The following is a 13,660-nucleotide window of genomic DNA, read 5'->3' on the forward strand; positions in this document are numbered from 1 at the left end:
CCATGGGGGGTGGGGGCAATATGGAGCAGGAAGCGGGTGGGAGGAAGCTAGGAGAAGGAAGCTACAGAGGGGTTTGTGTGCCTGGGAATGAGCAGGCGGGCATGCCCACCCCGGGATGTGCCCATTCCCAGCTGGGCGCAGCTGTTCTTCTCAGTGGAAGCCAGGCCCCCTGGGTCCAACCCCAAACACTGCCACCGGCCTCACCTGCACCCTGCCCGCCCACCGCCCAGTGCCCACTGAGACCCTGACCAGCCCTGCTTGGGCCTCACTGCCTCCCTTCTGGGTCCTAAATGTCAAGGAGAAGGGTCTCCTCCATCATGCTCTGCAGTGGGGGCTGGCAGGGAGCAGGAGTCAGCGGGGAGGAAGGGGTGGCCAGCTTGCCCAGAACTCTGAGGGTGCTTCCTCTGCTCTGGTTAGGGCCAGGAGAGGCTTGGGGTCCCAGAAGGCAGGACTCTGGAGCCCCGGCCCACCCAGAATGGGGTTGCCAGGGGCAGGGGCCACACAGATCAGAGGACTGGCCACCAGTCTTCACACCGGAAGCCGTCACCAACCCAGCCTGGATGTCGCATGGCAGCATCCCGGGAGCATCATGCCCTCCCTCCCCCACCCTGGAGCGCACGGGCTCCAAAGCCACAGGGCAGGACCGCTGTTGAGCCCCCGAGGGCGCCCTCTCCTGGCTAAGGAGCTCCTCCTCCACCTTCTGACACTGTGGTACCTTCTGCACAAGAAGGTGCCCACTGGAAATGCTCTCTGTCGGGCCAGGGCTGTGGAAGGGTGGGGGAAGGAAGGGAGAGGTTGGAGGAGACAGCCCAGGGCTCTGGTCACTGGGCCTCCACTTGCCTGTGAGCCCTTCCCAGCCCGTCCCTGCAGCCCACCCCCAGGGGACCGGAGACGGCGCTCCTCGGACCCCGGTTCGGCCTCCCGCCACCCCCCCTCGGCTGGCAGCCCACAAGGCCTGAGGTGCCTCCATTTTCTCCCAAGGAGCCACAGCCACATGCAGGCTGACCTCTAGGCTGGCAGAACTGGCCGGCCAGGCTGCCTCCTGCTGGCACTTGGGGGGACAGGGACAGGAAATTCTTGAACAGCTGGGAGCTTGCCTGCCATGACGGGAGGGAACAGACGTTCAGGTGGCAGTGGGTGAGGTCGCATGGTGGGGTCCTGGGGGCAGTGGGCCTGCCTCCTTCGTTTCCTTCCCACAGGTGACATCCATCCCCTCCACACTCATCCCCCATCCCCATCCCTCACCCCTCCCTCCAGCTCACCATGGGCCCATTGCTCTGTCTGTCTTTATTGATTTGAGGAAAACTAGAGGGGGGCTGGAGGGCCATGACACAAAGCGGGACCACCGCAGTCAGCAAAGCACAGAACGGCGTGCAGGAAGAGCTGCCCCTGGAAGCCTCTTTGGCTCCTAGAGGGGGTGTGGTGGTGACAGGGGAGGGAGGCCCTGTGGACACACCCCGCCAGCCCCTAGGCAAGGGCAGAGCCTGGGTGGCAGATGGGTGAGTCCCACTCCTGCCCCAGTGCCATGCACCACACCCACACATCTCCAACTTTCCAGCGAGGCCAGCCCGGGGTCCTGGGGGTGGGGAAAGGGGACTGAAAGGGCCCACCCATGGGAAGGGAATCCAGGAGCCAATGCACTCAGCCACAGCATCTGCCTGGAGGGAGAGGGACAGAGAAGCGCAGAGAAGGAGGTCATCAGGAGAGGCCCCCAGCCTGCCCTGTACCCCCTGCTCCCGGTCAAGGCTCTCAGCAGCAGTACCCACTGGGTCTCGGCACCAGGCGCCTCACGGATCTTCATGGTCCCCTCAGTCACCAGCCCCCACTGGCCTCTATTGTCTGCTTCTGTGGGAACCCCAGCTCCTGCCCTCAGCTCTCTGCTCTGTGGGGTCCGGCCCACTTAGTTCTTGGCCACACAGAGCCCGCCCCCTTCTAAGGGCACTCAGGAGTCAGCTCCCAGTGGGCTGCAGGGCCCGCACTCGCACACCTGGGCATCACCACTTGGGGGGCTGGCCGGACTGGAGGCCAGGGTGGCTGTGGCGGGCCATCCTCCTCTCCGAGGCCTCCTCACCCTCTGGGCTCTGCCCCAGCTTGCGGATGTGGCGCAGGAAGGAGGTGGCATTGAACGCTCGCTGTGGGGAGAGAGGGTTGTCAGGCCATGCCCCGGCCATGGCCCCCAGACTTTGAGGACCAAAGAGGCCACTGGCAGCCCAGGCCATCCCTCTGAGGGGCGGGGGGGGGGGGCAGCCTCAAGCCAGGTCCACAGGCCCCTCCCCACACTGACCTTCCAGTGGGTCCGGGCAAAATTCTTCTGGATCTGCTCACTAACTGAGCCCAGGATGTCCTTGTCAAAGGCCGCATCCCCAGAGATCCTAGGGGGAGGCCAAGGATCAGGGGGGGGGGGGGGGGAGTCTCTGAGGGTGTGGTCCCTCTGGTCCCAGGACAGGTCAGCACGGGTCCCACTCACCAAAGATGCTGTAAAGCCTGCTGGCAGGTGAACCTCTTCTGGGGGTCTCGCTCCAGAAGGTGCCGGATGAAGTCTTTGGCTGGAGTTGGGATGCCAGGTCAGCCCACCGCATCCCCACTCCCCTCGTCACTCCCCCCTCCCTGAGCTCGGGGCCAGCTTCAAGTTCACCTGATTCTGAGATGTCATCCCAAAAGGGAGAGTCAAACTCGTAGCTGGCCCTCAGGATCTGGCTGAAGAGTTCAGGATCGCTCTCGTCGTAGAAAGGGGGGTACCCACACAGCCTGGCACCCACACATGAATCACCCAGCTGCCCAGCCCTCCCCAACCCAGCAGAAAGCAGGCAGGCAGAAGAGGAGCCTTCCCAGGGGTCACTCACAAGATGTAGGAGATGACACCCAGGGCCCACACATCCACAGCCTTCCCGTAGGGTTTCTGCTCCAAGAGCTCCGGGGCTGGGGGCCAGAGACAGACGGACACACACCCGCACGCACACGCACCATGCCTTCAGTGCCGCCAGGCTCGGCCTAGTTAACCCCAGGAATGACCCACCACCTATCCTGCCTCCGGTACGTGGCTCCCGCGGTGTCCCCCAGCCCCGCCCCCCGCCAGCCCCCAGCGAGCCTCAGGGTGCCTCCCCTCACTGACCCACGTATCCGGGGGTCCCACAGGCGGTGCCTAGCATGTTGCCAGCCTGGATTTTGGAGAGGCCAAAGTCGGAGACCATGATTTTGGAGTCCTCAAAGGGCGTGGCATAGAGGAGGTTTTCAGGCTATGACACACGGGCACCAGAAAAAGTGCCAGGTCAGCCCTGGGATGGCCCCTGGTCCTGGGCACCCTCAAGTCCCCCAGACCCTTGGTGCACAGGGATGCCGGGCAAGGCCCAGGCGGGCAGGCAGGAGGGCAGGCACCTTGAGGTCTCGGTGCACGATGCCCAAGCTGTGCAGGTAGGAGACAGCACCGAGGACCTGGCCCACTAGGTGGCTGGCATCCTTCTCTGTGTAGGAGCCACGCTCCATGATGCGGTCGAACAGCTCGCCCCCTGTCACCCTAGGGGGAGTGGGGACTCAGCTAATTCAGCCCCATCGGCCCCCCACTCACCACCCAGCCCCAGCCACCCGAGCCTGCCCCTGCCCTCCTCACAGCTCCATGGCCAGGTAGAGGTGGGAAGGGCTCTCATGGACGTCCTCCAGAGCCACGATGTTGGGGTGGCTGACCCTGCAAGGGCAAGAAAAAGGCCCTTATGGGCCACCACAGCCCCCTCTAGGCCTCTCAGGGTCTAGGAGGGCTTTGTCCTGCCCCCCCAATGCCCCCCCCCCACCGGGGAAGCCTTCCTCTTCTCTTCCTCCCTCCTCTGCTCCCCTTCCCTACCACAGGCCACCCAGGCCAGGTCCAGCAAGGCAGAGCCCCAGGCCAGGAGTTCCTGGGGCTGCAGAAAAGGCAGGGCGCTTTCCCCCCCGGACCGCTCCTCCACTGCAGGCCTTGAGCCACGGGCAGCCTGGCCAGGGGCTGGCATGTACCTGCGGAGCACTGCGATCTCGTTCTCCACCAGGGCCTCCTTGCCTCGAAGGGCCTTCTTGGGGATGCACTTGAGGGCGACAAGGTGTGAGGAGCCCCGCTCCTGGGCCAGCACCACCTCAGAGAAGGCGCCCCTGAGGCAGAGATGGGGAGGCCGGGAGGGGGAAAGGCAAAGGGGAGGAAAGGAGGGGGAGGGGTGGGGAAGCAGAAGATGGGGAGGTCCTCCCGGTCCCATGGCCCCCCACGTCCCCCCCACACTCACTCATTCACTGACATACGCACACACAGCACATTCATTGACACACATTCGCCGACACACACACACTCACGAGCCGAGCTTCTCCCGGATCTCATAGACGCTGCTGATGTCTTCCGTCTGTTTCTTGAGCAGCAGCATGTCTGTGGGGGTCGGGGAGAGATGGAGGGGGGCCCCCTGGGCGAAGCCACCCTCAGTGGCAGCCCTGCTGAGAAACACAGAAACCAGCCCCAGCCCGGATCCATCTCTCCCCTCCCCCACCGCCCAGGTCCGCACTCCCGGGTGGGCGACTCAGAGCGAGGCCACCGCATACACTCCTCCCCGCCCAGATACGAGGCCTTGATCTGGTGCCCCCCACCCTGGCACCCCGACGGCGATCAGCACCCAGACACCCCCTCTCTGCCTCCACACAACCGAGTCAGCCACGATCGGCCGCCTTCCAGAAGGCTCCGTGCACCCCCACCCCGTCCCCTCCGGGCCGACCCCCATCCACAGCGCCCACAGACGCGCCCCCCCCCCAACGCGCCCGGTCCTAGACCTGCCACCCACGGCCCAGCGCTCACAGGCACGCGCCACTCAGGCCACCAACCCTCCCGAGATGCACCTGCGACCCCCGCGCCCAGCCGCCTGCCACGGCCACGGCCACCCACGCGGCCGCCCGAGTGCAGCCCGGCCCCGGGAGCCTCCGGGCAGGAGGGACTCGGCAGCCTCGGTCTCCCACGTCCCGAGCTGCGTGGGCCGCGCCAGGCTTGACAGGTGTGCGCGGGGGGCGCGCGGGGGCTGCGGCGGCCGTGGCCCGGAATCCCACGCGCCCCAGCCCGCGCGCGCCCGCGCCCGGGAGCGCCGGGTGCGGACCTGGAGCCGAAACTGCAGCGTCGCCTCGCGCAGTGGCCGCTGCGCTGAGCCCCCCGCCCGCGCCCCGCCGGACCCGCCCCCTCCGCGCGCGCCCCCGCCGGCCGCTGGCGACGGAGCATGCGGTGGCCTAGCGCTGCCTCGGCGCTGCAGGGCGCCTTGTAAGGCAATCGGCCGGTGCTGGCCGCCACCGCCTCCCTCCTCGGTCATTCATGCCAGTTCCCGCCGTCTCCAGGCCCTAGGCGGGCTGACTGGGTCGGCCCCAGGGCCTTTGCACCAGCGGTGTTCTCTATCCGGAAGTCTCTTCACCCACATGTTAACATGGCTCTCTGCGTGCCTTCAAATCTCTTCCCTAGCCCCAGCCCTGCCAACCCCACTTCTGTCACCCTGGCTTGAGCACCACCCCCCATCAGCACTCAAATGGAGGACAGCAACAGCCTCCCCACCGGGCTCCTTCTGCCCTCTAACCCCACCCTTCACCCCTCCTACCCACGGTCTCTTCCCCACTGAGCAGCCAGAGCATTTCCTATATTGAGATCATTTCACCCAGCCTCCAGACCCTCCCACAGCTCTCCATGTCACCAGGAGTCGAAGCACAAGTCCTTACAGTGGCCTAAGGGCTCTGCGTGATTGGCCCTCCTTCCCTATCATTGCCCTGGCCCCTTTTCACCCACTTTCCCCCTTGCTCAACTAGCTCTAACCAACTCCAACCACCTGGCTACCTAACTGGCCCTCAAACACACGACACATACACCTGCCCCAGGGCCTTTGCATTCACTGCCTCTCTGCCTGGAATGCTCTTCACTCAGATATCTGCTTGGCTTGCTCCCTCAGTCAAGTCTCAGCTCAAATTTCACCTCTCAAACAGGCCTGCCCTGCCGTCCCAGCCCAGTCTCTAGTGCATCACCCTGCCTGCCCTGTCTTCAGAAGATCCATCATTGCAATATCACCTTCTCTGTCTTGTCTTCCTCATCAATGCATCCACTCCCAGAAAGTGTCTCTGCTGACCCAGCTCAGGGAAATGAGTGGCAGGTGACTGAATTCAATCCTTCATCGCAACAGTGAGTGGATTCTTCCCATCCAGTCCCATCTCAGTCCTGGCACTCCTCCTAGGGGGTCTGGGCCCCACCAGGGATGGGGGAACAGGTGTCCTGGCTGCTGACAGGCACACATCCATACAGGGCCCAGGGATGGCCTGCGGAAGCTACCTCTGCAGGGGTCTGTAGGCCCTGGCATGACACAAAGTCTTTTAAGAAGGTCCACAGGGCAGACAGAGGTTTTTCAAAATCATCTTTGCAGAACTCAGCTCCCACACGTCTCTGTCCAAAACCTGGTAAGTCTGCGAGGGCCCCTCCAGTTCCTGTTCCCACCCCCCTTTCCCAATCATCCCCCCCCCAGTTCACTCAAGAAGCTTCCAGGGGCCCCAGCACTCGGCAGCTTGCTAATCTCTTTGAATAGGGTTTCCTAGGACCGGAACCGATGGTGAGGCCCACCTCACGTTGACCAGAAGGCCTCTTTTGTTTGCGGACACCTGGACTAGCTGACACAAACAGGAGCCCCGTCTTACTTGCTTGTCTAATAATTATGCATCAACATGTCTAACCCACTGCCAGAAGAAGTATCGTCAGAGCCCTGTGGTCGCAGGTGATAATAAGAAATGTCATTTAAATACGTCTGTACTTCAGAGAAGTGCAGAGTCCGAGTAATGAAAGCCTGCCCACCTGGAGAAAGACGGCACCAGGAGACGTCTCTGAGGGGCAGCAGACAACAAGTGGAGGCAGGAAGAAAAGGACTCACCTCCAAAGGGAACGTGGAAAGAAGAGCCAGCATCAGACTTTGAGATGGACATGGGCATCAGGTCACCAGGGGATTTTGAGGCCACTGGCCTCAAGTGAAAGGTGGTATCACAGTTGTTGGGCTTTTAAGCAGTGGGTAGTGGTACGCCAGAAATTACACCCTTTGCAACTGTTTAAACATCTGTTGAAATACTGTAGATGTCGACTTCGAAATGCCCTTGTGTGTGTTGAGTGGTTGGAATAAAGAGCTTTTCAAAATCCTTTCAGGGGACCCCTTATAGAAAAAAAAAATTTTTTTTAAGATTTTATTTATTTATTTGACAGAGAGAGACACAGCAAGAGCAGGAACACAAGCAGGGGGAGTGGGAGAGGGAGGAGCAGGCTTCCCGCCAAGCAGGGAGCCTGATGTGAGACTCGATCCCAGGACCCTGGGATCATGACCTGAGCCGAAGGCAGACGCCCAACGACTGAGCCACCCAGGCGCCCCTCCTTATAGAAAAATTAACTCAAAGTTGACCATGGGCCTAAATGTACAATACCAAACTTTTAGAAGAAGACAGAAGAGAAAAATGTGTCTTAGCTTGGGCTTGGTGATGAGTTTTTAGATATAATATGGAAAGCATGGCCCATGAAAGAAAACATGAGAAATTGGACTGTATCAACATTTTAAATGTTTGCTCTGCAAATAACACTGTCAAAGAGAATGAGAAGACAAACCACAGGCTGGGGGGAAATCTTTGCAAAAGATATATCTGATAAAGGACTGGTATTCAAAATATACAAGGAACTCAGGGGCACCTGGGTGGCTCAGTCGGTGAAGCGTCTGCCTTCGGCTTAGGTCATGATCTCAGGGTCCTGGGATGGAGCCCCGTATCTTTCAGGCTCTGTGCTCAGTGGGCAGTCTGCTTGAGATTCTCTCTCTCCCTCTCCTTCTGCCCCTCCTCTCTCTCTCTCTCTCTCTCAAATAAATAAATAAATAAACCTTTAAAAAAAACTACAACAACCCTGTGGCCCATCCAGACGATGGAAGCGCTATGAAGCCATGAAGAAATGGATGACTTTTTTTTTTTAAGATTTTTTATTTATTTATTTGAGAGAGAGAGACACAGCGAGAGAGGGAACACAAGCAGGGGGAGAGGCAGAGGGAGAAGCAGGCTTCCCACTGAGGAGGGAGCCCGATGCGGGGCTCGATCCCAGGACCCGATCATGACCTGAGCTGAAGGCAGACGCTTAACGGCTGAGCCACCCAGGCGGCTCTGGATGACTCTTGAATACATACTGCAAACTGCTAAGTGAGAGAAGTCAGTCTGAAAACAGCTACATACTGCGTGATCCCCTTTATGTGACATTCCAGGAAAAGCCAGGCTATAGAGAGAATAAACAGATCAGTGGTTGCCCGCGGGATGGGGCGGGGGGTGACGTTTGACCAGGGGAAGCCCAGGAGATGTTTAGGGCCGTGAAGCAACTCTGTGCGGTGCTCTGATGGCGGAGACCCTGGATAAGTCATGACCCAGAGAAGTGTACAGAAGAAAGAGCAGAGCTTAACATCTGCAAGTTTCAAAATAATCCTTTAGGAAATGGGGGGATTTCAGGAAGGAGTGCAGACTATGACAAAAGAATCTAGGTGTATTACAAATGCATGAAAGCACTTCACTGAAGGGGACCGGGGGAAAGGGGTTGGAGTAAGTCACTCGGAAATGAGTGGGGTCTGAAAGACCAAAGGCAAAGGGAGCACTGCGCTCTAGTTGACAACGTTGTTCCCCACAAGGGTAAGAGTTAACAATTCTGAAACCACTCTACATGCACACTGGAATTAAACAATTAAGTAAATGGAAGGCAGATGCTGGGAGCCAGCTTTCTCACTGTTTGAGTGGGATGATACAGACAAGCGAGGGGAGGTGCTAGAATAATCCACGTGGTAATGGATCACAGTTGGAGACATCAGTTTGAACTGATGTTTACCTTAATATACAGATGCATATGTATATAAAAAATGCATATATAGAATGTATAATAGAGATGCACATACTGTATCTATCTATATGTATCAATCTGTTATAAATTACATTTAGGTATAATATAGAGATATGTTTATAGGTATGTGTTCGTGTACACATACATTTCCTTGCTCTGTCAGTGAAGAGAGCCTAGAAGCAGTAACACCCCAGTAACAGTGAGCACACTAGGGCCAAGACCATGGTTTTTAACAGCTTTCTCCTATAAAGGGCTCCTTGGAGAAATGGCTCAGTCTAGGGCTGGGACAGGAAATATACAGGATGAGCCTGGAGCAATTTATAATGCCGGAAGGTAAGGAAGGGAAGTGTGCTCCTTGTGCTCCCTCTCACGCGCTCTCTCTCTCTCTCTCTCTCTCTCTCTCTCTTCCTCTCTCTTGCTCACAGACACAAAGAGTGATGGGGGTATGACAAAGGAACACAGGAGCCAACTGAAAGAGCACCCGGTCGTCAAAGCTGGGACAATATGAGCAACATAATAAATAGAGTAGTACTGGGTTGTCGTCCAAAGTATAAAATAATAAATATCCACTATTATAAATAAATGATCGAATAAACAAATGGGGTGGGGGGAGAGACAAACTGTGCAGAAAATTCTAAATAATTGACTCTTCAAGTGTGTGCTGCACAGAGTGACTTCCTTCTAAAAAGGATGGATTGGAAAGGCAGAGACTCAATTTAAAGTGGAGACACTCCAAGAACGAGCGTGACCCCAGCCAGGTGACCGAGGTCGACGTGGACAGTGGTGAGTCATGTTGAGAGCATGGAGCCTTGCTAGGATGTGACGGGAAAGGATATCAGGGGTAAGCCGAGGAAATCTGAGTTAAGACTATGGACTTTGGTTAATCACAATGTGCAATACTGGTTGATTATTGTAACAGAGTGTGTGGTTGGGGCGCCAGGGTGCAGGAGCATCTGGCTCAGGAGTCCCAGAGAAACGAGTGGTGGTGAAACAGGAAAGAAGCTTATTTCAGGGAGGCCAACACCAGGAAGAGAGCAGACTAGCATCTCAAAGACTGTTTCCAAAATGCCAAAAATACTTCCAGGTTTATACAAGGAAAACGTGGGACAAAGGTGAGTGGGTACTGCTGGTGGGTAGTGAGGGTCAAACGGATCATATCCTTGGAGGAAATTCTGAGCGGGGCCTTGCTGGCTCAGGGCTGTCCCTCTGCTGCAGGGGGGAGTTTCGGTTCCCATCTGGGGATGCTTTGCCCTCAAGGTCTTCCGCCTGAGCCAAGAGACCGGCTGGAGAGAAGAGCCCAACGGGCAAGTCTGAGGTCAGAATGGAAGCAGCTGAAGCCGTCTTTCACTCACGAAGGTGTCAGTAAGACAGGAAGCTGGGTGTGCCTGTGTGCAGACGTGGAGGTCAGCTTGCACCTCCCCAGCGCTGGGGACCCTCCCAAGCCCCCACTCTCCGTTCCCCAGTTGTTGAAAGCACAAAGCCCTTCAAGGTGGACTCTGGCCTTCCCTTTGTTCCCAGCTAATTTTAATTCCAAAGCTCCTTTGGACCCCACCCTATTTCCAGCTGCCAAGGTTCTCGAGGGATAACGGGCCACCCCAGGGTGGGGTGTCCTCCCACCCATACCCTCACTCAGCCGCGCCCCCCCCCCGCCATCGAGACCCCGGGAGCCCTGGAGCCCCAGTCACTGCATGCACTGGGTCCAGCCTGAGCTGGAAACCCCAGGCTTCCCTGGACAATGAGAGCCTTTGGCTCACACTCCCTTCCTGCCCTCCCTTCAGCTCTCTCCTCTCCTACCCCTACCCCCGTCCTCGGCTCTCCGTCCAACCCCAGCCTAGCTGGGCTCTGAGAGGGGGCTCCCCATGCCTTCTGCCCCGGGGAAACCCTTGCTCCTCGCTTAGGAGCTCAGGAGCCAGCTTCACAGGGCCCCGAACGCCAGAAGGCAGCCTCCTGGCCCTCCTTAGCACCGCACTCACCCCCAGTAGCTACTTCCCCGGGGAGGGGAGGGTGGCAAGACAGACCTCTGCAAAGCCCTGAGCACCCACCAAGGGCCGAAAATCCCTCTGCTTGTGGTCAGCGCTCCATGTGAGCTGCTCCAGGAATGGAGCCGTCTTTCCCAGCTCAGACGCTGGGAAGCACAGGCAGCTTGGGTCAGCACCCCAGAGGCCAGGGTTCAGGCTTCCTGCTCCCACTTTGGACAACTCCTGCCAATTCATCCTGGCCAGAGGCGAGGCTGGGTCCGTGAACTTCATGCACCGCAGAAGCCCAGCTCGCCTTGGCTGGGCGCGGGAGGCAGCACAGGGTCCGGTGAGGATTCGCACCCCCTTCCCTGGCCTCCTGGCACAGGTGGCGGCTGAGCTGTCTGCAGGGTCAGAGAGAGGTCAACCCAGACGGCGCCCCCCCCCCCCCGGCACAGGCCAAGGCACAGGGAGGTCAGCTCACGAGGCACACTGCTCTTCAGTGCCGGGGGAGCCCCCAGGCCAGCTGTTGCCCAATTCTGCACACCTTGGAAAGGAATTTAGCTCAGAGAAAAGCCCAGAGCAGAGCAGATAGGGAGGGACAGGTCAGATGTGTGCTGCTGAGAGGAGGAAGCCACTAGTGGGATCCAGGGGAGCCATGGGGGTGGCATCATGACCTGCTTGAGGAAGACTGGAGTGGGTGCACCCCCAGATATGGGGGCCTATATGTGTCTAGAGCCACCCCATGAGGGCCCCCCTGGAGCGGAGGGGGCCTTGGTCCTAGGAGTCCTGGAGCTCACACGGGTCATTCTCAGCCCCTGGCCCAGCCACCCTCCCTCCCAGCAGGCTCTGATCTCACAGAGGCAACGTAGCCTCCGGTGGCAGCTCGGTCACAGTTCTGCCACTGGCCTTTGGAACCTGCCTCCTCTCCCAGGGGAAAGAAGAGTCCCCACCCTTGACTCCTGAAGGCCCTTCTGCGGCTCCCGAGGCCCGGCCCCTTTCATGCTCTGCCCTCCCTGCAGCTGAGCCACTTCCCCAAAGTGCCGCCCGCCTGCCCATAAATTCTCAAAAGAGTCGCCTGCACCCAGCCACGTCCTCACTTCCCCCTGCTCCTCAGGGCGCTGTGTGACCTCTGCCCAGAGCTCCCCATCACAGCCCCGGCCCTCACTCCGCAAGCACTCCCCATGCCCACGCCCCTTCCGCCCCACCCCCACCCCCTGTCCCCCGCCACAAGTCTCCTCTCAGATGTGCACAGAGGTGCTTGCGGTTCCCTGCAGTTCCCCTCTGTTCTTGTTCCCCAGGTGGCCCCCACTCCTCCAGGCCATCTATGGGTCACGTACTTCTCTATGGCTTCTTTGTCTCTAGACCAGCTTCACTCTGAGACTGGGCCAGAGAAAACTCGGGCTAGGGTCTTCTGATGAGCAGTGCAGCCCTGCCGCCTCGAGGGTCCCCAAGCCCCCTGTGCCCCCACTCAACCAAAGCACAGGCCACCCTGCCTGTCTCCCACAGAGGCCCCTGGAGGAGGCCCCTCCAACAATCCTGGGTGGAGGTGCTGCCCCTCCCTCACCCAGCAGGCTCAGTCTGGCTCAAGCCAGAATTGCTTTTCTTCCTAAAGCCGCCAGATGACTGAGGGTTTAGCTTAACGGGATGAGCCATCTGGGGACTACAGCCTGGTGATCAAAGTCTGGGACTGGTTGGGGGTGGGCGGCTCACTTCACATCTACACCAGGACAGTGACCCCTTCCTTCCCCATCCCATGGCTTCTCTTGGCTCTGCTCAGCGGCTGGGGGGGAAGCGGCCGAACACCCTTGCTAGGGAGGCCCCAAGGTCCCTGGGGAGAGAAGCTCTGCAGGTGGGGAGCTGAGGCCTTCCAGCCGAGGCCTTTGGGGGAGGGTCTGTGCACCTGACAGGCACCAGGGGGCAGCCTTCCCCTATTCGTGCCAGAATCTCTGGCATGTCTGGCAGGACACTGGAGACAGCAAGGGTCCCTACCACCCCTCCTTGGTGACAAAGTGTAGCTTTGCCAGGCAGGGTTGTCTCTATCTATCGAAGAGACTCATTGAGACCTGTCACCCCAAGAGCTGGAACCCTGACCTCCAGCTTCCAGGGTTCCTTCGCTGAAAGCCAGGAGGAGGCAGGGTGGTGCCTCTGGCAAAGGCCCCCAGCACACCTGGAGGCAGGGCCCCACTCCAGCTGAGCACAGTCCCTCAGAAGGCAGAAGCACCCTGCAGCCCCTCTAGTTCAGGGAGCGGGGAAGCTGTAGGCCTTGGCACCCAACACCCGCCCGGGGCCCTAGCTGGAAGTTGAGAGAAGGGTCAGAGAGAGGGGCCAGACTGGAAGGGTTGGGGAGAAGACTAGAGGGGGGCCAAGGATGGCTGGAAGGCAGCCAGGTGAGTGGCTTTCCTAGAACCAGGAAGGGCAGGTTAGGAGGGGCGATCTGGGCGGCAGCCAGGCCCAGGTGAACCCGGGGTCAGGCGCGGTCCGGTCCCTGGGGAGGACGTACTGGCCGGCGCCCCAGGTAGCAGCCATCCTGCTTCCCGCTGGAGTGGCGTCTCCTCCTCGGGAGGAGGGAAGGAGGAGGTGGGCGGAGTGACGGGGAGGGCGGGACGAGGGGGAGGGGGACCAGCCCGGTCGTGGGGGTGGGGCGACAGTGACATCACCCCGGAGTCGGTTCTTAAGCGGCAGCCGATCCGACCGGGAACGAGAGGGACGGTCGGAGCGCGGTGGCGAGTCGCTGAGCCGGCCCGCGGCCCCGAGAGCGGCTGGAGCCGCCGCCGCCGGGTAGGAGGGGCGAGGGCGCCCGGGCCGCCGCCGCCGCCGCCACCGCTGCCGCCGCCGCCACCGC

At 59.7% G+C, this 13,660-nt stretch overlaps 1 protein-coding gene across 3 annotated transcripts; it reads right to left on the minus strand.

Moving 5' to 3' along the window:
• Nucleotides 1-1,280: 1,280 nt before the first annotated feature.
• PNCK (pregnancy up-regulated nonubiquitous CaM kinase) lies at nucleotides 1,281-5,117 on the minus strand. 3 transcript variants are annotated; one of them, XM_025862883.2, is made up of 12 exons: nucleotides 5,094-5,117; nucleotides 4,312-4,381; nucleotides 3,985-4,116; nucleotides 3,608-3,682; nucleotides 3,376-3,514; nucleotides 3,113-3,236; nucleotides 2,844-2,919; nucleotides 2,636-2,748; nucleotides 2,468-2,546; nucleotides 2,285-2,372; nucleotides 1,988-2,132; nucleotides 1,281-1,658 (listed from the first exon to the last, which is right to left on the minus strand). In XM_025862883.2, the coding sequence occupies exons 2-11, from the start codon at nucleotides 4,377-4,379 to the stop codon at nucleotides 1,995-1,997; spliced, it is 1,032 nt and encodes a 343-aa protein (XP_025718668.1). In that variant the 5' UTR covers nucleotides 4,380-4,381; nucleotides 5,094-5,117; the 3' UTR covers nucleotides 1,281-1,658; nucleotides 1,988-1,994. The 3 variants fall into 3 exon arrangements, with proteins under 3 accessions (XP_025718668.1, XP_073744012.1, XP_073744013.1); XM_073887911.1 differs by lacking the exon at nucleotides 5,094-5,117 and adding an exon at nucleotides 4,843-5,085; XM_073887912.1 differs by lacking the exon at nucleotides 5,094-5,117 and having other exon boundaries at nucleotides 2,636-2,697; nucleotides 4,312-4,653.
• Between the last annotated feature and the right edge of the window lie 8,543 nt (nucleotides 5,118-13,660).

Source organism: Callorhinus ursinus, unplaced genomic scaffold (assembly GCF_003265705.2).
Source record: "Callorhinus ursinus isolate GAN/ISIS: 27379988/994484 unplaced genomic scaffold, GSC_fseal_2.0 scaffold84, whole genome shotgun sequence".
NCBI classification, from domain to species: Eukaryota; Metazoa; Chordata; class Mammalia; order Carnivora; family Otariidae; genus Callorhinus; species Callorhinus ursinus.

Coding starts and splice junctions, on each gene's coding strand:
- PNCK (XM_025862883.2), bottom strand. CDS start 4,379: ATGCTGCTGCTCAAGAAACAGACGGAAGACATCAGCAGCGTCTATGAG. Junction 3,683..3,984: donor GAGATCGCAGTGCTCCGCAG/GTACATGCCAGC, acceptor TTGCCCTTGCAG/GGTCAGCCACCCCAACATCG. Junction 3,237..3,375: donor TCGTGCACCGAGACCTCAAG/GTGCCTGCCCTC, acceptor CGTGTGTCATAG/CCTGAAAACCTCCTCTATGC.